At 41.3% G+C, this 24817-nt stretch overlaps 1 protein-coding gene across 1 annotated transcript in view; it reads left to right on the forward strand.

Annotated features, from left to right (window-relative positions):
- The window catches only part of TMEM178B (transmembrane protein 178B), a 222652-nt gene that overhangs the window by 47267 nt on the left and 150568 nt on the right, over positions 1–24817 (forward strand). Inside the window, exon 2 of the mRNA XM_074901272.1 lies at positions 15800–15913. Coding sequence (XP_074757373.1) covers positions 15800–15913 — 114 coding nt within the window. The remainder of the gene's footprint in view (positions 1–15799; positions 15914–24817) is intronic.

Here is a 24817-nt window from a genome sequence, read left to right on the forward strand (position 1 = left end):
AAATACACCACATCTGCAGATTTGTTATACAAAGATGTAGAATGATGTTATAAATTTCAGAAATTGGGCTATTTTGTTTTTTATTCCTCTCCCATTTTCTTTTAGAGCTCTGTGATGCTAGGTCCTTTTTCTTGCTGTTGCGCAATTATGTAGCTACAAGCATAAGTGCTGTAATCCATCCTGTTAACCGTGTAGGCTTGGGTGCACTTTTCTCTAGGCATGATCATGCTAATCATTTGCTGGAGGAGGCCATGTTAGTGTTTGTTTTTTTCAGCTGATTCCAGCAATGAAAACCAAGTCTATTGTATGACAATTTGGGGCACTGACTGTTTTGCCAGTGTCTGGCACTTGTCTACCCTCACTGCATTTCTACTGCAGCATGAGACTAGCTTTTTGCTTCTCCTTCCTAAGTCTCCTTGTCCTGGGAGTGCTTCCCTGAATCTCAGCCACGTACCTGCCACCTTAATCTCTTCTACCCTTTGAGTTAGACTGTAGCTAGAAATATTTTTGTTGAAAATGATTTGATTATATTTTGCTCACTGAGCTGGTACTGCAGTCTCTTTCTAGTGCTGCATTTGGCTCTTACCCCGGTAGGTGGAATCTCTGGGCAAGATCAGCTTCCAGCTATATCTCTTTACTATGATTTTTGCCACAACTGTTGTAATTAAACCTGATATTGCAGAACCCTGGGGGATAACAATAAAGCTAATGACATATTTTCTTAAAGGTTTGGATGTTTTCCAAAGAACGTCTTTTCCATTAAGTTGAGGTGTTCTCTTTGTACCCTTCATCAGTGTGGCTGATGGTCCAGTGAAGGCATGTTAAGAATCATCCTGGATCTTCTTCACCTGTTCCTGCAGTCAGTGAACTGAAGCCTCATGCTTTTGGAGTCTGAGAGGCTGAACACAGCCCCTGACAAAATAAGAGGAAAGAAATTAGCAAAGTAGGTTAACATTTGCCTAGTCCTTCTCCTAAGCTATGTTGTAACTTAATGTAGGAAGAATTTCCTATTGTAATAAGATGTTGGTCCTTAGGACAAGAAGTGATTACTTACTATCCATGTTTTTATTGCCTTAACTTTTAATTGTGATGTTGGAAGGTGGGCAGTAGAGATCTGCTGTCTAATAAATAATTTATAGTTAATAGAATGATGGATTAAAGTCTGCATTTAGACCTATTGCAAAGGGGATTGATTGTGCTGTCCACAAGTTAGTGTACAAAGGTAGGAAACAGTAAGGCCTGACTTCTTGGGGGGATAGTGTGTAATGATCAGCAATACTACCTTTATTAAATGCTTTGAGATATTAAGAAATATACTGTTCATGGTATTGTTAGGATAGTAATTAGAATAGAAAGTAAACCATTAATAGAATGCAATGGTCTATAATAACACTTGAATTTAGAATTAATTGTACAGATAAAAATACAAGTCCAGAAGCACATAGGAGGCTGAATCAGAGTTAATGTCTAAAATCATACATTACGGTTCAAGACTTATCTTTACCTACTAAACAAAAAGAGCAACTAGATGTGGAAGGAAGGTACAAAACAGAGCAACAGCAAAAATCTTCCAGGGCACAGATTCAGTTCACTGTACATCAATCTGCCTCAAGAACACCTCTATTCCATTGGGTGTTATCAGATGCTACTGAGACACAGGCATTTATTGCAGCTCAGACTAAGAGTAAAGAGTAAAAGAAAATAAATTCTGAGCGGACAGTGTCTAAATAAATGCCAGTTTCCGTAACCCCTTCTCTCCAAACGTGAGGCAATGTTCAAAACTGGTGAAATTCCAGTGTGGAGTTAAAGGGCTGTTCTGTACCTTGCAAGTGGTGCTAGGAAGTGCTTTCTTTGCTGATCCCACATATGTTGATAGGTCTTTGGGGATAGGTTGAATCCTCACAGCAGAATGAGGATCGTAAAGCAGGTTCTTGACTTGTAAAGGGCTGAATAACATTTATGACTATAAGCACCGGTGGGATTCTGCTGATCTTTCAGGAATAGGGGTGTGGGACAAGATGGATAATGACAGATGTCTTCAGAGGTGCAATGCTTACCTTTTAGATAATATTTCTTGCTGCCATCAATAGAGTTATATTAACTAATGGTGCTCTGTATTTTGAATCACATGTGTCAAGCTATCAATCCTTCTTGACAGGCAGCAGAAATATTTAGTCCAGACTGCCCTGGCCAGAACCTCTAATATTGTAAGGAGAGTGGGAGACTTTCATATTGTGACGTAATAATTTGATTTGTCATTTCAGACAGGATGATGCAAATAGTGGTAGATTACATTGACCAAATGACAAGAGGATGTTATAAACAGGGGAACATCATGCCACAACAGCCTCCGAAAGCAAAGCAACATATACCTCTCCATGCAAAAACCCCCAAACCCAACCCCAGCAGCAAAAGCCCAGTCTGCTCCTCAGTCTGCACTGACCCAGCAGCAGACAGTAGTAGTCTATTGGAGAGAAATTCTCATCCCACAATAGTCTTTCTACATTTAAATGTACACCAGCTCTGGATCTAAGCTAGGGTCACGTGGTTTTACAACAACTTGTAACTTTCTTTGGCATTTAAAAAAAAAGCAGTATGTGCTGTTAGTGCTACTTGGGCTTTCTCTACTCTGTTTTGCTGCCTTATTACATAAGCAGGGCTGGCTTTTGCCATTTTAAAATTTCTGTATTAAATGGCATGTCTTACAGATGTCTTAAAAGAAATGCCGTGAATCTTAGCTAATGTGCTTGGAGACTAGATGCCTTTGGGATCTGGCTAGAGTAACTTAATTCCTAGTTGAAGACCATGCTGGGAATAGGTATTCCCACTTCTAACATTCCCATAGCTGGCAGCAATATATTGGCAAAACCTAGTCCTCCCAGCTTTGTATTGGGAGTAAGCAAAGGGAAAGTTGGGGCTGGAGGTAAGTTGGTCCATTCTCAGTGTCTGCCCCCCTCTACCTCCATACAAGGGTATTTATCCTTTCAGTATTTTCAGCCACTCTTAAACATTTCTTTCTCATTTGATGCAGACTGTGTGCAGTGATGTTGAGATTCTAGCCCTAAGTTGTTGACTTAAGTACCTTTGAGTGCAGCCAGAACTTCATGTTAGCACCAAAAATGAATAATTATAGCATTTGTAGAGAGGCACTCAATGTCTAAGCCTTCTGGACACATGGGTTATATGATGGTGTTGCAAAACTCATCACTGGATAAGTGAGGCCACAGTCCAGCCAATTGGAAAAATATTTTTGATCACATCCACCAACCTTTCCTAATTCAAATACTTCTCCAAGAATCATTTCCTTCTGTAAGGGAGAAACCACTTATTTTGGACAGCTGCAGAGAGATTAACAATATCTGTGGTTCATAGGTTTTTAGAACGACCAAATTGTGCTTTAGCTCGTCTCAGATTTCACAGTACAGTTGTCTGATCTTATTACCATCATCTTTATCTTCTTCTCCCTTTCCCTCTACTTGTGTCTTTCAGTTTGTTTGACTATTCAAGGACTACTTTTTAAATACTTACACAACATTTAATTTCTTTAGACCTTTATTTGATTCAAACCCTCATGTATGATAGTAAGTCCAGTTACAATAGCACAGCAAACGGCCTTGCAAGGAAAGGTCAGTCAGCTGTGAAATCTTTTGTCCCTCTGAATGCATACTCCTTTACAAAGGAAGATGGAGCATCCTTGTAATTTAGTGATGGCGACTCACCAGTTAATGAATAATTTGAACAAGGATAATCCTGGGAATGACTTTACAGGGAAAGAGCGTGGTCAAACATGAAACTACTCCTTACTTTGGAGAGCCATTATACATCCTGTCTCTACTTGTCAGTAAAGAGTTCTAAGGTTTATTTCAAGGTAGTTTCAGTAGCTTTTTATCCATCAGGCTGCATCATCTGAGTAGATATTCAGCTGGTAGAGTTTATGGGGCAAGAGAAATTATGAATTTGGAGGGGAAACTCTGATCACTTAGGATTGATCTTGTCTGTTAGCTTTACACTGCACATACATTTAATAACTGCGGTATACCTTTGGGAAATATTTTTTTTGTGTATGAAGTAATGTTGTGAAAATGCCTGCCTTGTAACCATACTACCATAACAGTTATTTGAAATAACTAGAATGGGGACAACATTAAAAAAAAGTATAGTAAATCTTAGGGAATCCAGAAGATAAGGATGTATTAAAAAAGGAATCTTTCCACCAAAGAGACAATATGTCTAAAGTCTTCTGTTTGCATAGTTTTAAAGTCTCAATAGACTTCTTGATGGATGGAGATAGTCTGTCTTGTCAGAAAAGGAGGTTACTAGCTCAGTTCACAGTAAATTGAGAGAATGGTTGATGAGCATAGCAGTGTGCACCTTTTCTGGTCTATCTGTTCTGTAGTCTTCTCATGGGGGGGAAAAAAGCCAGCCTTGATCAAAATCTGATGCTGAATCCCTTCCTCACTTATTTCTTTGATAGGCTAGTTGCCTGCTGGTAGTGGTTTTGGAACTGCAAAAACTTTCAAATCCTGTGGTTTTTCATCGTTACTTTTTGTTTAAAATGTGATCCATGCTAATGGTGTTGTGCTTTCCCAAATCTAAGGGATGAAGATGAGCCAGTTCACCTCTTGCACGTAACCATGAGAGTTAGGAACCACATCTTAACTTCAGTATATAAGCAAAATGCTTTTTGACTGTGTGCCAGTCCTTAAGATAGGGGGGAAAAAAAATATAGTTGTTATTCTAAAAATGAGTTTCCTTAGTTTGATTCCTATGATCCCCTAACATATGACTCCTGCCAAGAACTTTATCCTTCTCTCCTCTTTTTCTTAACCACAATATGTACTAGTTGTGAAACTCTTCCCCCCGGCAAGCTCAGTCAAGGAACAAAACTTGCATGAAAATAGTGTCATGTAGATAAGTTGCATAGTCCACATAAGTCCTTTCATTTAAGTGATGTACTTAAGAGGCTGCTGTAGGTGCTGGATGAGGCTGAGACTATAAGTGGGACCTTCTGGGAGATTAGTCTGTGTTAGGTCTCAGTTTCAGTTCCTTAATGTGAGATGCAAAGCATCTGAATGATTCTCTGTCATGTTGTGATTTCTGCTGTTTAAACACGAGGTTGAAGTGCTACAAGAAAGCTAAGTGCTTTCTCCAGCTCAGCAATTTGTGGAGCTAGCTGTAAACTAACAGTATGGAGACACAGAGAAGGGTGTATGTTCCTCTCACTTTAAGAAGAGAAGTAAATGTGGTAAAAAGCCACATTTATATTGTAAATCAGCATATAAGATATCTCCAAGCTACAGAGATAGGCATCCTTGGGCTTCACTGTGCATGACCACAGATCCTCAGCAGAATTAATGATATTGTTGGACCCATCCTTATTTTATTCTTGGCAACCTGGGACCCTGCTTCATAGACATCTCTTTGAAATAGATTTCAAAGCTCATTCAATAAATACCGAGCTTTATGGGAGTATCTTACTATAAGAATCGGAAGTTGTACATTCATATAAAAGAAACCTGTCCATGGCATAGCCTTTGCTGTGCTTTTTCTTTGGCTTGACAGCAGTGCTGAGATAATGCTTTGTTCCATGAACTATTGGGTCATCGGTGAGTTTTTACTGGTAATTGCTGTCTCAGTGACTTTTTATTGATCATTTAATTTCTGCCTCCAAACAAGTAGGAGCAGATATTTTTCAGCCCTTTTAACCTCCTTAACTTTTCATCTGTGCTCTGCTTCCCTCTCCCCTGTGGCCAGCCCAATGCAAATTGGTGGACAAAAAGATTAATAGAAGCAAGGAGATGCCTTCCTCCTCTCAAGTGCCCTGTGGCTTGGAGACTGTTATTAATAGCTGAAGTAAAAAAGTGTTTCATAACCATCCTCTTGCTCCAGCTTCCCTGCCAGCCCCCTTTCCTTGGTCCCTGGAGAGAAAGTGTGAGCTCATCAATTTCCAATGCAAATTCAGCTTTTGGTGTTGTACTTGGATTCTTTTCTTATCATGGGTGGAATATTTATCTTCTGCCAGCTGGTTGCTTTAAGCAAGCTGCTATTTGCTGGGATATCCAGAGAGCATGTGGGGAACAGGCCGGGCAGAAGCTGTTCAGGCACTTTTTTTTTCCTCTACTCTGAAAATGTTGCTGTCTGCTCAGTGCGTGCACACATGTCTGCACCTCTATCTGTACTCACACGGTGGTTGAAAAGGAAATTTAGATATTTCGATGTGGAAACAGAAGTTGAAATTGAAATGTAGGTGTTTCAGTTTGAAATATTTGAAGTCCCTGTGTGGAATCTGGTCACCATACAGCCCACACATGACAAAGCTGTGTGTCTGGAGATCCGTAAGCTTCATGCATAGCTTCCATTTCATGTGTACTTTGTATCTCATTTTTTCTGTATCTCTAGAGATCTAATAGACTGCTATTGAAAGTGAGCTGGCAGGTTTTCATCCCAGGTGTCCTGGGAAGAACGGGAATGGCATACTGTCATCTATCAGCCCATTTATGTATGAATAGTGCAGTATAGTAAAGTATGTTGGATCCCTTTAACTATCCCCCATGCTATGTTTTCACTGGGTTTTTGCAAGGCTTCTTTACCAGCTGAGCACTGTCTAACAAGTTTTACTAAGCTAGAGGCTCTGCAAGAGTCTTGATTTGGAAATAAGTGAGATAAACTGTAAAAGAAAAATGGGAGGGAAAAAAAAGACCAGGAAGGTTCTGCTTGTCACACTGAAAACCCCTTTCTTCACTTTCCTAATGAAAATCTTTAAACTGTACATTTTGTTAATGTATCTGCTGGGTATGTGCCATTTCAGGGACAAAGTAATATTTATCTTATGAATGTCTCATCCTTTCAGTGGCTGCCAACTTGGTGAATACAAGCAAGCTTTTCCTTCGGGTAAAACAGAGGATGCTGTTACCTTCTGAGTATATTTTGCTGAAGTTCTGCGTTCATTACGTTTTCTGGTGGTCAGTAAAGACGTCTACGTGTAAAAAGCAAGTTTAGGTGATCTTGTAGTGTTCTGGCTATTGGAATATCCCTTTGCCTCTGACAGCCTAGCAGGCTTTCTGCATTTCATCCAACAGGGAAAAAATATGTACCTAGTGTGTCTGTAAGTACATTTCTAATAAGTACAGTTAGCAAATTATTATTTATTCCCATGCAGAAAATTGGATCTGAAGCAAAGAGCTTGCAAGGGAGCAGAACCACTTGTGAAACTCGATCTAATATGACTGATGGTTTCAGCTGGAAAAAAACACCATGAAATTAAGAAAAATGTCGGTGTTTTAGAATTCTCAAAATTTTTTCAAATTATTCTTTAAAGTTGTCAAAATAAGTTACAGATTAATACAGTTTTGTGGCTGTACAAAACTTTTCAGTTGATCTGAATTCTGTTTTGTTTGGTTTTTCCTGGTTGTGTCAGTGTTCCCTGTCCTGTACTATTTGTGAGTGTGGCTGTTGTGAGTGTATCACTAATGTCTGCAGCTCTGCAGAACTTGTCTGCAGACCTGTGCTTCTCGCTGTGATACTGTTCGTATGGTAATTATGGTGGCTGCTCCATATGTTTCTCCAGTCTTGGAGATTAACCATCTAGGTGATAAGGCATCCTTCTGGGCAGCTTTCCTAGAGTTGTGGTCACTCAGGGCTGAATTTCCTTTGGCAGCCCTTGCTAGGATGATTCTAACTGCAGAGACACAGCATGCAGCACCGGTTAGATGCACATTTGTAAACAGCATGGTACAATGAAGGTGGATTTGTAAGAAACAATTGGTGCTTAGGGCCTACTGTTTGTTTTGTGTTTTCAGGGAAGGGTGTTACTTCAGACTGGCTCTGCTCTTGTACCATTAGCTGAATTCCCATTAGCTCATCTTTCAATTTAGCTTTATTTGTGAAGAATCTAGTTATTGTGGTCTTACAGCACATTGTGTTATGAACCAAAGCATGGTAACTAGAGGTGATCGGGTCACTTTCAAATGTGTACTCCTGCACATTCACTGTATCTCCCGATATATGACCTTGGGTGGGCCTGCAGATGACGAAGGGGACTGTATTACATCCCTCACTCTGATTTATACATAAACCTGTAAGTGTGAGTAGAAGCTGATAGTGCACCTCTACCCACTTGTAGAGGTAGCAGTTAGGGACTAGCAGTTTTGTCTTAAACACAAAAGACGCAAATCCCAACCTGTCAGCTGAAGGGAGGCATCAGCCCAATTTCCCTGCAGATGACAGCAAGCAACAAGCAGTACCAGAAGCTTTCTCTTTACCTAGGACAAGTAGCAACAAGTTTTACTGGCAGACCAAGCCAAACTTCAATTCAGGATGATGCTAGACAGCCAAAACCAAATACAATCTCTTGTTCTAAAAATTTGGCCCATGCTGTGGCTGAAAATCTATCTTGAGTTCCATTAATTAGAACATTGGTTTCTATTTATGCATAGACGTTAATGAATATTCATCATATATGTTGATTAAGGTGGTGCTATTTGCATATCCTTCCTAGATTTTTAGACCTTTACCCTTAGGTATTCTAGTATGCAAGATATTTATGTGGCACCAAGGGAAATTCTGATTAGATATTAGGGGGGGGCAATTTCATAATTAAGGTGGTCAGATGTTGGAACAGGTGCTCAAAGAGGTTTTGCACCTCCATTCTTGGAGGTATTTAAAACTTGACTGGACAAATCCCGAGCCATGTGAACTATGATTTGATTTTAATATTGAAGTTGTTCCTCCTGGGGGGGAGGGGGGGGGGGATTGGGCTGGTTGACATGTAGAGGACCCTTCTAACATAAATAATTGTACAATTAATGCAGAAGAATAATGTTCCTGCATTTTTGTGATTACTATATTTATAGATGGGCACAAATATGTAACAATACTTTAATGGTTGGTATTACTCCAGAACTAATGAAATAATCCTATTAAGTGTGTTGCAATACTTTATACTGAAGTTTCTGCCATCTTAACAAAGATAGTTACTCATCATGAGTTCACTAACTAGTCAGCATATCTGATTGCAATTCTGTCGTAGCAACTGGCCAAGGTAGACCTAATTTGCCCTCTTACCTTCCTCCAGGGTTTAGTTTGACCAGTTAATGCATCTTGCAACTGCAACAACCACCTTGCCTATATCAAGGTACCTCTAGATGAGTTCATATGATACATATGAAATTATTTAAGAGACTGAGAGCAGCACATACAGCTGAGGGCCATAATTCTTAAATTGTACCAAACTGAATGGCCAGGGCTGCTTTCGAGGCTGCATAAAATGCTAGCACAATGTGACAATGAACTTTTGCGAGGGAGACAAGACTTTAAAGACACTGACAGATTATATGTATGCCAGGTGCAATTGCTTTGTGTAACCTGTTACTAGCCCTAACTATGATTATAGCCCGTGGAAACCTTACTGAAATGTTATGCAAAGGAAAAACTATAAACTTTCTCTGCTCTACAGAGTTTCTGAAGATAATGTGAAACAATTAGAAGTTAAATGACCAATCTACATCTTTTCTCTGCTATATAGTCACCCAGTGAGGGAACAGTAACCAAACCATGGGATTAAGGTGATGTCTCATACAGAAGGCAGTTTCTCATCATGAATAGTAAATATATGTAGTGAGTGCAGTTTGCAAGCCAGAGGCTAAGATTCCTTTTACTGGGAAATGTTTGTGTAGTAATTCTCCAACAGGTTTGTAAAAATTAGAGTTAGCACAAAGAGTGAATTCTCTGGAATAAATTGCTTGCTACGAATAGTTCATCCAGAGGTATCTACAGCACAGAAGGAGGAAAATCTGCCTGGAGGTAGCAAAGGCTCGGAACATCTACGTCAGTCTTTTCAGGGAAGCTCCTCATATCAAAAGCCTTGGCAGGAAATGTAATAAAACAAATACTGGCTGTGCAGCTGGATCCTTCTTAGAAATCAACATGCATACTACAAGAGAAGAATGGTTACCACCTGTTTTCAGATCTCTGCATGTTACAGAAAGTAAGGTGACTGTCATGTTAGTGCTAGCTTGTTAAGAAGTCTGGAATGACTGTGCCATAGTTCATCCAGAGCAGTGCTGGCTCTGTGTCTGTCTGAGATTCCTGCTTTCTCTTACTCAAGGATGGCTGCAAAGAGTCTTAGAGAAATTCTTATGTGTAGCTGTGAGTCCTCAAGTTACCAGAGGTAACTTGTTCACAAGTGTTGGGCTAATCTGTACCTTAAGGATGGTTCTATAGTCTGCAGCCCTGAAAGTTGCAGGGTTGGGGGCAGGAAAGTGGAGTCTTGTAGCCCTTGTTGGCAGGAGGGGAATATAGTCAGATAACCTGTGCAAGTAACTCTTCCGTGTGCCATCTTGGTCTGAATCTGAAGTGACATTACTGACATTGAACTGCTCTCAGAGACTACCAGTTTCATGAAGGACCATCTGAAGGACTACTTTCTGTTGCCAGCTCTCAGATGAGTTTGTTTGTATTATGCAGAAGACTAAACTATATGATCACAATAACTGTACATTCCTGAAACCTGACAACCACCTTTGCAAAAGTCAAGCTGACCTCACAGGGCAAATGCCTCAGGGCACTACTGAGATCCAAACTGTAGGACTGATGTGACCAATACCCTGGTGGCAATTTGAATTTTCATTCTATTTCTTAAATTAACCACGGATAAAGACTGCTTCTTGGAGCAGTCTGAAAATGTTGGAATATTATTGTATTGGGGGGGAGGGGTGAGGCTTGGTGATAAAGAAAGACACTGGCCCAAAACATCTGAAAAATGTTGCCTGTTTACACACCAGACAAATACAGTATAGGTACCAGTGGTACGACCTTCCCTTTCATTGATCTCAACCCTGTTTGGCTCAGTCACCCCTGAATTACCAGACAGTTTGGGGTGGCTACCTGGGTAGTATTTACAGCCCCAGTAATGCAGTGGGAGCTGAGTTTCACTAGCAGCTGAAATAACATCAGGATATTGGGATAGTTTTGAAAATTGACTGGAAAAGAACCACACAATGTTTTCAGGTGGTATTCCTCCTATAGCATAGCTGAAGCCTTTTGCTTGCAATGGAAAGAAAAGGAAATATTATATAATGATAAAGTGATAGTACAGAGCAATGCTCAATGGGTATATGAGGGGAGCTGAGCAGGGAAGTGGCTCAGTAAGAAGTGTGACATGTTTGATGCTGTGAATACTTAATTGTTCTGGATGGAGCTATCTCTAGTTTCCTTATCTCAATTTTACTTGCCATCTGAACTTTGCTGGAGCAGCGGGTTGCCAACCAGCTGCCGAATCCCCTCTGAGCATCTGTGCTTATGTGAGGGTGGTATGGCAGAGTTCTGCTCTGCATGCTTCTAGTTGCATCTTCCTGCTGATCCCTTTCCTAGCACTCTATTTGAAGATGTCAGCCACTTTTCTTTAGGATTTTTAGCAAATAGTTCCCTTTGATCAGAGGAACAAGAAATATACTGCATCTGTCAGTGGAGCAGCTTTGTGGTGGTTTCATGTTTCTTTTGGCCAGCTATGACACTTTCTATGGCAGCTGCATAAGTGAAAAAACAGGTTCACTCATTTGCTCTATAAATACTGCTCCCAGCTCTTTGAGCAAAGTGCAGAGCTCATCTGCAGTTGCATTTGGTCTCTTTAAATTAGTGCTGAAGGCTGGAGATGCTACATAACTTGCAGTTACCCTATTGAGCATATGGAAGAGAAGGTGCTTTGGTTTTTGTTCCTTTTTTTTTTTTTTTTTTTTTTAAACATACTCTTGCTTCCCCTCCTACTCCAAAGACTGGAGTGAACATAACTTATTCACTTATGTGAAGGTAAGGATTTCTTACAGCTTTTCTGAGAGGACTTTCCAGGAGAGTGGTAGTTCTGATACTTGCTGCAGTCACTGCCTCTGCTCTCCCAGGGGCCTCCAGAACTGCATGTTTGGGGGTCTTGAACTTAGTTATCTCCTGTGTGGGACAAGTAGGGAAACATCGTGAAGTATGAAATTGTAACTGCTGTAAACTCATCCTGTTCCTAATTTGTTATTGGCAGGTCCAGGCAAATGATTTTATGAAGTTTCAAAAGCGCGCTCTCACCTCTGGCTAGATATGCCCTGATGCAGATGATTAACTGAGCAGGGTCACTCTTCTGCACCTGTGAGAGCAGGTTTAGATAAATGGCTCATGTTTAAATGCCAAGCAATTGCAAACCTTGTCAGTTTGGACTCTGAAAAGCTTGAGATTCCCAGTAAGATTGTGTCTGCCTCTCCTATCAGCAGTGGCCGCGTGGGTGAAGATGGCTGCATGCTCTCTCTAGCCATTGCTGCTGTTCTAGATTCTGAAGTAACCAAAGTGCTGGAAGCTAACAGAAGACAGCTTTGAAACACTCAACTACATTCTCCTGAGTGTATTAAGCTCAGTGTTCACAAGAGAGCTTAATAGCCTGAAGACAAAAGGCCCCATTAGCTCATGCAAGTTGATCTCTGGTATATTATGGACCATTGTATTTCACACATTTATGCCTTTATGGAGCCCAGTAACTTGGATTAGACTCAAGTATTTGGAGCCCTCTAACAAAAAATTAATTGGCTTTACCCATTCTGGCAGTGAACCTATGTTTAATGCTCCAGAGAAGGGTGAAATTTCAGGAGCAGCATCCTTGTCTGTCTGACCTGGGGGTATGTTTACCTGTGTAAGACAAGTAATGGGGACAATTCCTAGGTGCAAGTGAGTTCTCTGTACTGTGTTCATCCCTGTTGAGTGCATCCAGTGGCAAGCCCTGATATTTCAGAGACAAGTAGGAGAAAAAAGAACACATCTCACCATGTGCACTGAAGAGCACTTTACTTTCCGATCCCCACAAACTCAGGGTTGGAGTCATGATGTTTATTGCTAATAGCGTGTTATTTAGAGGTGGGAACAGTGTTGAAATACATCGTGTGGCTGGAAAGGAGATCATAATGGAATTTACCATTCGAATCCATCAGTACTTTAACTACCATTGAACCATTGCCACCGCAGTTGTACTCCTAGTTCTAGACAGTCTTTAAACATGTACTTAAGTCTCATTAAAGCCATAGGAATGTAAGCATAAGCCCAAAATTATATATATGGTGAATTCAGACCACAATCTCTCTCCTTTAAACTTTGGTGAGATAAGATAGTGAACATTTCACTGCATTACTGCTAACAGTAAGAATAAAAAGTTTGATGGACCTGACTAGAAATTGGTCTCTGGTGTTAAAGGAGGTGCTTTCTGCTGATTATAGTAGAAATTGTAGCTAAAGGAACAGGATTTTTTTCTTCTCTCCGTCTGTATGCTTTTATTTTAAATCTTGGCTCATGTCCTTGTCTGGTGTTCTATATAAATCTCTTCTCTGGGCAGGTATCTGATAACTCAAAGATTATTTTCTGACAAATAAGCATTTCCCATTTTCTTGCCAATGCTTCTGATCCATGAAAGCAGCTGAACAAAAGGGAATAGGAAAACCTGTAAGATGGCAAGGTTGTGATTAGGGGCCTTTTTTAAACCTCTTTGCACACTAGCTGTCTTTTTTTAAAATACTGTTCTTGGTTTGAAACTTTAATTCTGGGCGTACATTTGGTGCCCAGATGGTGCAGACTCACACAGAAGCCCATCACGCTGTCAGGGCAGGCGGATACATATGTAAATATTTTGCCTTTTTCCCCTATAATATTTGGCTTTGTCTAATCTAATTGCTGTCAGAGGCAGAATGTGAAGAATGCTTAAGAGGAGCAAACAATGAGGACCTCAAATGTTTGTATTGCACTAACTTTGGAAGACTGCAATGTAGCTAATTTAGTTTCATGGGTTTTCTTAATCATGCTGTGAATTCATGGTGTATGATCTAAGTTCATGCCAAGTAATATTTTACAACCTGAGGTAGAAACCTGTATTTCTAGTGGCATAACAGCATATTTAACCCCTTGGAGCTGTTGATATAAAGCTAATGGCTCTGCCTTTTGAGTTCAGGCTTGACAGTAAGTGTTCTCTACCTGCTTCTTGGTGTATATAGCACTCTTATTTATATAACTCGTTTCATTTAATTTATTCTATTGACTGCCTGTCTTAATGTATTTTTAATATATAAAAGCATTTCCAGCATATTTGCTTCTCTGACCAGTGATATCTAGTAGTAAACAGTGTGGCCGACCACATCAAGGATACCTATTTAGTTATTAAAGGCCCGGTCCAAAATACCATGATGTTAATGGAACAGTGACTTTCATGAGCGCTGAATCCGAGTACTTGGAGAGAAGGTCTAATAAAACCAGCATTAGTTGAGGATGCTGGCAAAAGGGATGTAGGAAACCTTACTGTTTGTCATGGTTTAACCCCAGCTGGCAATTAAGCACCACACAGCCACTTGCTCATTCCCTCGCAGTGGGGTGGGGAAGAGAATCAAGGTGGGGTGAGTGAAACTCACAGGTTGGGATAACGACAGTTTAATAGGACAGGAAAGGAAAATAATAATAATGAAGATAAGAGAATATACAAAACAAGTTAAACACAATACAATTGCTCACCATCTGCTGTCTGATGTTCAGCCAGTCCCTGAGTTGTGGTGCCCCAAAGCCAAATCCCTGCTGTTAATACACTGGGCATGACATCATATGGTATGGGATACCCCTTTGGCTGGTCTGTGTCCCCTCCCAGCTTCTTCTGCACTCCCAGCCTCCGCACTGGCAGGACAGTTTGAGAAGTTGAAAAGTCCTTGACCTTAGTATAAACACTGTTTAGCAACAACATCAGTGTGTTATCAATATTATTTTCATCCTAAATCCAAAACACAGCACTGTACCAGCTATGAGGAAGAAAATTAACTTTATTCCAGCTGAAGCCGGGACACTGGTTTTTGTCAATGCGAGAATGGTTGCACTACCACAGGTTTCTGATCAGATGTGAAATTTGGCTAGGCTATAATTCTTGGAAAGCATCAGGCTATGGCAGACCCATTCCTCTATGCAGAGAGATGCCAGGAGATCAGGGGCTGAAGGTGTGAATACTGTAGAGGAAGCAAAGTGGCTGTAAAAGGAGAATGTAATAATATGACCAGAAGACAAACAGAAGCAGCACAGGGTGCTTTTTCCCATGGAACGTAGATGAAATCCTGACTACGGGGGGTGGGGGGTGGGGGTGGATTTGTCCATTTCAGCCATTTGTGTTGCCATCTGAGGCTCATCATCCAGGGGTGCCAATAAATTCTGTTTCTGAACCTGCTATGAAAGTGTCTGGGTACCTTCAAGAGACATACCATAGCCTGTCATGTATCTTTCTGCTTGTCTTGCTTCTTGTCTGTGGGGTGGAAGGGGGTCAGGAAAATTGTTCACTATCTATATATTACTTTTCCTGTGCTATTTTTTATTACTGAAGGAAAGATCAAAGATGTTTGCTCTGTCTATCTCCTGGAGTATGGGCACTAAGACATGTTACTGCATGATAAGCTAAGACATGAATTTACAGTTTCCCAGCAGTAGGTGCTGGTATGCCTGCTACTAGCTCATGGTTCAGAGAAAAGAAATTTGAGGTGATTTGCCACATATATATCTGACGGTAAAAGCAGACACCCTGGCAGCTACTGCAGGGCCTTTGGTGTATCATAAATCTGGATGTGAACTTAACCTACATGTAGCTGGTGCATGTCAGGGGCCAAAGACAGCATGGGTTGTCCCAGTGGACTGATGGTAAGGATTGCTTTGCTCCTAGCCTTTGCTTTTGGTTGTCAAGCCAGTCTGGTCTACAGCTGGGAGGACATGTCACGTTAATTTAACAGTACTTTCTCTTCTGCATTTTTGCCCTTCCCAGGAGCAATTGAGCGGTGCACATACATCAAGTACCACTACTCCTCAGCGACCATTCCCAAGAACCTCACGTACAACATCACCAAGACAATCCGCCAGGATGAGTGGCATGCCTTGCGTAAGTGTTGCTGGCTTTCTTCTCCATTCTCCACATGTGCGGACTAAGAGAGGTACTCACTGATAAATGAGAACAGAGGCTTTGACTGACAATCTGCTCAGAGCTCTCTTCTCACATAGAGTTTATCTTTGTAGCAGGCTGATCGATTTGTTCTTAGGACCTACATCTCTGTTTCTGCTGCTGACTAGAAATTCTGCTGAGGCATGAGGAAGGAGCAGTGGAGAAGAGGCATTTGTATGCAGAGATTAATATTGAGTTAAATACAAAAATGAATAACAAAATCAATGCCCTGTTTTTTATTTCAGTAGAATGCTTTGTGTGTGAGCATATTCTCATGCAGTTCATGCTGCTGCTGAGTTTTCTGCTTCCAGGAGAATTCATTGCTGGCTTTTACTGTAGAATATGTCCTGCTGCCAGCAGCTCCTGACTTGTGGCATCACTGTCCTTTGAAGATCTAGAAAGAGAAATGCTGCACGCTTTAAGGCACAGGAAAAGAGCTTAACCCTCAGTGATAATTGTAGCCAGTGGTCACCAACTTGTAACATTTGCTGAAGCAACAAGATCTGACAGGGATGGAATTGCCTTGGGATGTATTGGCAGGCCTTAAAGCTTTTCTCCTTCTCATCTTGGAGAGGGAAAAGGATTTTCACTGATAAAATGGAAGAGGTAGGATTTCACAAGGAACAATGCCATTGTAACTTGTTACTACATAGTGGACTGATGAATGTCCTGAGCTCCTCTGTCTCGGTGGAAGCTGTTAACAGCTCTTGAAGATGGCAGGGGTTGAGGGGTGCTGATTCTGATTGAAAACCTTGAAAGGTGGTAGTGAGCAGCTACTGTCCAGACTGTGTCAGTTTGAGAAATGTGTGAGACCTCTGGTCTTCCTAGGGCTTTTGGTCTCTGTTTCACTCCTGTCTTACGTGGCTGTTGCTTTGGGAGGGTCCTTTTAAGTTCTGGGGAGGAGAAGGTGTAATGAATGATATTGTTGATTTCCTCCTATAGTTGCATTGGTAAGGTCAGGCCTGGTTTGAAACTCGTTGGTGCTTGTAGGCATGCTTGGTCAAATCCGGTAAAGCATTAAGAAAGTTCTAGAGGGTCTTGCTAAACTAATTTTTTTTTTTTAAATGTCTCTCCATGGATAAATACATATTTTTACAGTGGCATGACTAAGAAAAGGTGTATTGAATTCATGTCTCTCTGGTCTTGCAAAATACTGTGCTGTGCTTGTTTGTCCCCGTAATCAGAAGATCAGACTGTTCAGTTCCCTTCACGTTTTCTGCTACCACCTGTCATCTCTGCTGGTGTCAGTTTTATGTTATCATTTCTCATCTGTGGGCAAAAATAAACACACCCTGCACCTAAGACATCTTCTGTTAGGGTTCATAGGGCATTAGGAAGGGGCTCTGGTTGATGCTTCTGTTCGTGTGCTTTTGCCACTGCTGTGAGCAACAATGACTTCTCTGCACCCATCCACTGGGAATCTTACTATTTAATGTTATTGTCTTAAAGAAGTTCATCTTTACCTTGGCAATGGCTCGAGTAGAAGGTTATTCTGAAGTTCTGTGTGTACTCCCTCCCCCCTCCTCCTTGTCGCCTCCCCTTAAATATCATTGCTAATATACCTGGCCACGTAAGACACTTGATGTGTGCATCCCGTGGTGGGATCAGCAAGTTCCCGAGCCTGCTGTGTTGGCAGCAGACGGGAGCCTTCAGTAGGACATTTGTCAGTCTCCAAAGTGGCAGTCTAGACACATTGTGCTCACACACTTAGATATCTGATTTTGTCCGAGGCACTTTCAGGGTGAGGCTGCCTGTTCCCTCCCTGGGGAGGGTACACCGAATGTGTGGGTGTGCATGCATATTTCTGACCCAGATTTTCTTGCTAGTTCATGAGTCAGATAAGTGTAGGTAGATGTAGACAGGGAGAGTCAGCCTTCAGTTCTATCTAAAGACAGGGAAGGAGAGAGATACTTTGAAGCTCTCTCTTCTCCAAAGCAGTTAGGTGCAGTGCTGAGTACTTGGTATATGGGGCTAGCTGCTGGAGGATCTGGAGGTCACTGCATTTAAGAATGAACTGAATCTGTATAACTATTTCCTGTTAGGAACAGCAGCCTTGCTGTTTTTCTCTGAACACCTGTTTTAAGACAAGGGCAGTACTGATCTTTTCAAATTGTGTTTTGATTGAGGGGAATGTTCTCCCTTTGCAGCGGAGTAGACATAATTAAGACTCTTAAGTCCCTGTAATTTTAGTCCCTGCCTTAGCAGCTGAATGGGTTCTGTACCTCTGGACTAGCCTCACCCAGGGCACAGCTACTTCAGCTCATCACTGCTCTTTCTGAGGTAGAATAGTGTTTCCAAGTCAACGTGGTCATTATTTTACTCTGAACTATTTCCTGCTCAGAATTTCCTTTTTGCTGAGTGTGACAAACAGCAAAAAAAAGCAGGGCCCAGTCCTGTTGTGCTTCCTGCTCTTGCCATGGGTAATTTCTCAGATCTGTAGCATGAGATGGAAAAATGTATTTTCTGATGAAACACTGGGGTGAAATGGCATCCTGGAGAATTTCAGAAGAACTGGAGGGAACAGGGGGTCTGGTGCCTCTTCCAGGCTGAAGCCACTGCTGCCCTTTGGCGTATCTGTATTTCAGTAGTGGTTATTTTCCTTCCCCGGTGCAAAGGCAGCAAACCCTGGTGCCTAGGAAGGAAATCTGTTGCTTTGTCTGTTTAATGGGTGGGGGATCAGAGGGGATAAAGGTCTATCTGTGCGCAGCAGACTGTTTTTTTTCCAGAGTGGCCGGCAGGAGTGATACTCCAGCAGTTTCTCTTGAATTGCAGGAGTGGATGAGGGGCAATTAATTTGAGGCTGAGGACCTTGTGGCACCAGTCAGCACAGAAAGCAGATATTCCTCTAGCTATGCTGTCAGCAGTGCTGGAAGAACCCAGGGGAGCAGCTGGACCTGGAGGAATGGTTGGAGCTGACTTTATCTTTTTTGATTTTATCTTTTTTCATTCTGTTTGACATTTTCAAGATGGAACCTTTGCTCCAAATTGATTGCCTATGGCAGCATGAGCTGGGGAAATAGGACTTCACTTCTCTGCAATCACTTCCTTTCAACTATCTCTGGTTAAACAGGGATGGAAGGAAGGATGACTGTAGTATTGCCAGCTCTAGTCTGTCAGGAGATAAATGTTCATCTAATTAGACAAAACAAGAGCTGGGAAGGGAAGAAAAGCTGTGTCCAACAACTCTTAGCATGAGTAACTGTCTCTTTATAGAAGATGCCAGTGTAATGATATGAATAAGTCACTATTAAGCATTTACCCTGTCACATTTTAGGCCCAACTTTGTGCACAGAAGCTTGATCCATAGTTCTGTCTTCTGAAAACCTCCAGCAGCATCTGATACTTTTAGAAATGAAGGCATATATGTTATTTAAATAAAAATCCAAGAAAGTCAGAACAATACTATATTTATTCGCATATTTTCTGTGTTCCCTGTGTTTTATGATGTTCTCATAGGTTCACTTTCAGTATACTACGGATCTGTGTTCACAAAACATGGGGAAAGTGATCATGGTAGGGTTTTGAGCTGTAGAGTATGGTACAGGCATTGGGAGGGGATAGAGGCATTTTCAGGTGATGAAATAAGCACTTTAACCTGATGCTTGTACTTTAAGGAAGTTGACCATGAAAAGGAGACTATGTTGATGCTATTTTTTTTTTCTTTTATCTCAAAAACTTCAGATAACGGTTTCCTGGTATATTATGGCAAAGAAGGTGAAAGGCTGTGTTTGCTTTGACAATGGTAATACCACCAAGGCAATGAGGGCATGTGCTATATTGAGTTTGGCATCTTCCAGAGACCAGTGGTGCTGTTCCCTAAAGGCCCTGTGGAGGGGATAAGGCACTCAAAGCCCAGGAAGTATTTAATCTACTGGTTTACTCCTTGGAGCAAAACAGACACCTGTTGAGTTGATGCTGTTTTGTATCATAAGAAATGTAGGAAGGTCATTCCTTTCTGGGTTTTGGTGGTGGTTTTTTGTTAGTTTGTTGTTGTTTGTTTGTTGTTTTTTTGTTTTTTTTTAAAAAAAAACCCCAACTGTTTTGTGAAAAAGGGTAGCCACAGCATAGAAGATAGAGGCAGAGAGGCATTTCTAAGTATGTTTAAGCCAGCTATCTACATTTCATTGTCTTGCTGGGCAAGTTAGGATTAGAAATTTATTTTGAGGAAGACAAATAGTGCAGAAAAGGAAGATGCAGATGATAGGAGAGGGATTGTCATACTTTTAGAACCAGTCTAGCATGATGATGTCTTATTTTTGCCTCTAGCTTCTTTTGTTTAGACCTTATGCTTCCATGCTTATTTTTACCTTTGAACACACTTACATTTGCTGTGGGACAGCTTTGTGCATGCATTCCTTGAATGATTTCAACAAGAGAACTGTGTAGGTACTATAGGATTGTGGATTAGCCTGCTGGGGGCTCAGACCTGCCTGGAGCTTCACAGGGCTGACACATGTGGGTCACTGCAGTCTTCCTCCCTGTGGTCCTGGCAAGGGAAAGGTAAAGGGACTTTTCCAGGGCCACCTTCTCTTCAAAGCAGGTGAAGAAAGTATTGTGCCTTTAAAGCACTGAAAACAGCCAAGTTGCTGATGCGTGTTCTCGAAGAGTGACATTTATTTTTCTCTCAGAGTCAAACTACTGTCTTTTCTCTTTCTCCTGACTTGGTAGGTGAAATGGGACAAATGCTGCATGGTGCTCAGAGCCTTTGTACTGCAGAGCTCCCGGTGACTTGCACTACATCGCACGCAAGTCTCCACATCAGGAGAGAGATGAAAAATTCTTCCTTCTTTCCAAAGCTTTTATTTTGCCGACTCACAGACCCTATCAGAGTTAGATAGCTGGGTCTTTAAGTGTTATTTTTTTCTTGTTCCTATATATCACAAACCTGAATACGTACTTTGGATTAAATGTGCCCACAAAAGAGGGAATTTCTTTTTGTTCTTGTCCAGCTTGCTATTGCCACCTAGGCCTGTCTTCTACAGCGGCTGTTTTGTGTTCAGGAATATGGAAAGTGTGGCATCTGGGCAGACAGTGGCTGGAATTGCTATGGAAACTGGTCTCTTCCTGCACAGCTTAGAAATTGTGTCACCAGGCTCCTTTAGAGAGAACCAGTTCACAAATGAGTAGCTGATGCTTCCTGAGAAATGTTTAGAATTTCCTGTTATTTTGGAAATGTTTCTTGTCTAGCGCTGTGGGATCTCCTTTGCCTGTCTCCTACCCCCCACTTCTACTGCAGCACCACAGAATATGGGCTCTGAATTTAGACGACTGGTGTAGGGAGCTGCATTGTCAGGAGAAGAGGAACCAGAATGCCTTGTGTTAATTAGAATGATAACGTTTGTCTGAGCTGTTGAAAACTGCAATAATCTTGTGTTTGTGGTGGTCTGAAAGCTATTTGCATAAAAAATGAATTGTGAAGTCAGAAGTATTAGCCTGGCACATTCTGAGAGGAGCAAGTATTGGAGGAAATGAAGGATTTCTACAGGATATAGAGAGTGGTAATATTTTAATTCATATAGCATGCACGCTGAAAGCTGAATGGATTTTATCACCCTTAATGGTACAAACTTTGCAGGAGATTAAGGCTTTCTCATTTAGGCCTACAAAGCACTCAAACACCTCCTTATAACCAGTATAACTACTTGGGAGGGACGGGCTGGAAAAATCTCCTTTTGTGGAGGTCAGTTATGGTACTGATGGCAGTGGCAACAATTAGCACTCTGGAAAAGACTGTAATGCCTACACTTCTAATTTCTATAGGCTTCCCAAGCCTTCTCATTCCATGGAACAAGATGTTGAGATTTGCACAGAAGCTCTGTTGATAGCTTGACAATGCATTAGTAACACCAGTAGGCTCGTGGGCTTGACCCTGTCTGCTTTTATAAGCAACAATAAATATTTTATCACTGTATCTGTATTAAGTGCTCACCCAAGAGAATTTTTGCTTTTGTTTTTTTCCTGGGTACTACCGAAAGCAGTGTTTGGAATAAATAGGCAGCATCCCACTTTTCTTGCTCCTTTCTTCTACTCTCTCTCCCATATTCCCTTGGGTCTCCTTCCATTCCTATCTTCCTCTACAAGGAAATGCTGGTTCATTTTTAATTAGCTACCTTGACCCCCCAGATGGAGGTACACCCTGAAGTACAGCACTGTCCTGCTGGTCAGTGCCATTTGGCTGACAATATGATGTCATTCCTTAATGCATTGGTTATTAAAGCAGACGGGGCAGCCGTCCTGGAGGTTAGTCAGGCAGCAGGTGCTCACATGCCTAGAGGTCTAGTGTTGTTGGATTTCTGTCATATTTATTGTTCCCATAGCTTATGACCAGGTGGTAGTGACAGACCTTCTCATTTCCCTTTCTCTCTCTCTGCTGTAGGGTTTTCTTCATACCCTGCTATTTCAAGCTAAGATATAAAAATGGTTTTTTGGCATCAAAATCTAAGACCTATTTTGAAATCTGTAAGGGATTTTATTGCCTTCTGCTAGGCTTCATCTTAGGATCTGCTAATATGGCTGTGACCTTAATACCTACACTAGTGAATAGCTTTCCCAACTGCATACTACTTTTTATTTCCCATACTACCTTTGCTTCTTAAAGACAGAAGAGCAGGGAAGGAGTAAGGGAGGAGTACTCAGTAGACCCAGTAGACTTCCCAGCCCTGTGTTGACAGGGGAGTCTGAGTAGAAAACATGGCCAAGGTTTGGAAAGGGAGGCAATGAGGACAAGGAAAAGTGTAAAACTTTGTGGTGGTGAGTTGGGAGACGTGAGACGAGGGATTACTGAACATTAAGACCGGGATAAGGGCTAGAGTGGACAACTGGAATAATTTGGTAGGGAAGGTACAAAAATGGCCAAACTCTGTTGTTTGTGTGTGCTGGAGTGGGGTGGGGAATGAACAGGGAAGGATCCCCTCCAAAGCCCTGTTCAAAGTGCACAAGTCAAGAGTCTTACTGTACATCTCCTGCAAATGCATGTGTGGCAGAGGGAAGGTCTCATCCTGCTCCTTCAGCTAGCAGGTTCTTCCCCCAGCTCATGTAACAGGGAGCTCACAGGCAAATCAGAAGAGTCTTATTCTGCTGATGAACCACTTGCTGCTCTTCTGAGTTAGTAAGAAACCCTAAACTAGGATTCCTGCTTTTCCAGGTTGTTGTTTGTTTAAAGATAAGACATTAAAATCAGATGAGCATTTTTGATGTTGCAAATGTAAAGTTAGGAGATGACACAGTTCAGGCTGCATACTTGGCCTTAATTTATCTCCTCTGGGCATGCTCATTATCAAGTCTTTAATTACTGTAATCACATCCTGTGTTTTCCACAGGACCCCTGCCTTGTTCCACATACCATACATTTGGGGGATTCTGTTGCCATTCAGTGATGTCTTTGATGTTTGGTTTCTTTTTCATTGCTTAATGTATGGCTATTGGCCTTTTTATTGCAGAATACACAGCTCCTGCTCCAAAGACAGAGTTCATGAGCTTTGTCACATTTCTAATTATTGTACTGAAGCATGGTATGTCTAATAACCTTTTGAGGTAGGCTATAATTTCCATTTTAGTTCTGGCAATCAAAGTTAACTGGCTTGGGTGGTTTTGGGTGTCCAGTTGGGGATGATGAAGACTTGGGTTTTACAGTACTTAGCCTTTTGTATGTTCGGAGCACAGCTCCCATTGACTTTCAGAGCAGTTATAAGTGCTTCATACCCTGTAAATCAGACTTCAGATAGTCACCCAACTCACACTGGGTCCGAGTAAATGAGCAAAACATGTCTAGGCACCACCTCTAAAGATATTTCTTAGACTAATTGACTTATCACCATGGTCTTTTGGGATAAGTGTAGAGACAAGTGCTTGTTTGAGAGGGAGAAGGAGCTGTATGTCAGCTGGCTGATCGTGGCTCTGACTGCTCTTTCTGAAGGGTTGCATGTGTTCTTACCTTTCACACTGACCCTTTCAAAGGGTCACATTCTTGTATTTCCTACCTTTGGCATGCTTGACTCGGTAACCTTTGTGTTTTGATTTTTGATTTTTTTTTTTTTTTTTTTTTTGGTTATAGTTGTAAGTGCAGGCACTTGGATTCCCCTTGGTTTAGGTGATATTTTACATTGTCTCTCACTGTTATATTGGAAAAAAGAAGACATGTTTTTATCTTCATCAATGAAAAGAGTCTTCGGGTATTTATGGAGCTGCTCTGAGTGAAGGAAAATTGAGAGCAAACCTCCTCCAGCCTTACTGGTGTTTTTTTTGCAAAGGAGTATTAGAGACATTTTGCCTTTTTCAGTGTGGAGATGTTGACAGGTAAAACATACCATTGCTAATCATTTTCAGTCATTCAGCCAGTCAAAATATAGCTTTATTAATATGCATACAGAGCTCTCTGTTTCCAATTTCTCCCTCTTGAGAGACACAGAGGGGTAGAGATAGGCGTGTTTCTATGTCTCTTGGCTAATCAAGAATGATGCCTTGTGCGTTCTTAGGGTGAGAACACAGGAAAGAACAAACAGGATGATCTAATGGGTCTCTTCCATCTGACTTCTATAATTTTTGATTTATATACCAATTTAATGCCTGGTTTATGATGATTTATACTCCACTTTATTTCTACCCCAGTCTGATGCCCCACCCCACACTGTTAGTGAGATGAAAGCCAGCCCGTTAAGTGTTTCAAGGTGATTACGTGCCACATGCCACACACAGAGTTAGTAATGAGAAGTAAGTGCTTCCTTGCTTCAGTGCAAGAAGAAAGACTTAAGTGGAACATTTTGGAAATGAGATTATTGTGATTTGTTCACAAAGCCATGCACCATCCACAAGGGAACATCACAGCAGCCAGCATGAGGTAGATGC

The sequence above is a fragment of the Athene noctua genome, chromosome 3, assembly GCF_965140245.1.
Source record: "Athene noctua chromosome 3, bAthNoc1.hap1.1, whole genome shotgun sequence".
NCBI classification, from domain to species: Eukaryota; Metazoa; Chordata; class Aves; order Strigiformes; family Strigidae; genus Athene; species Athene noctua.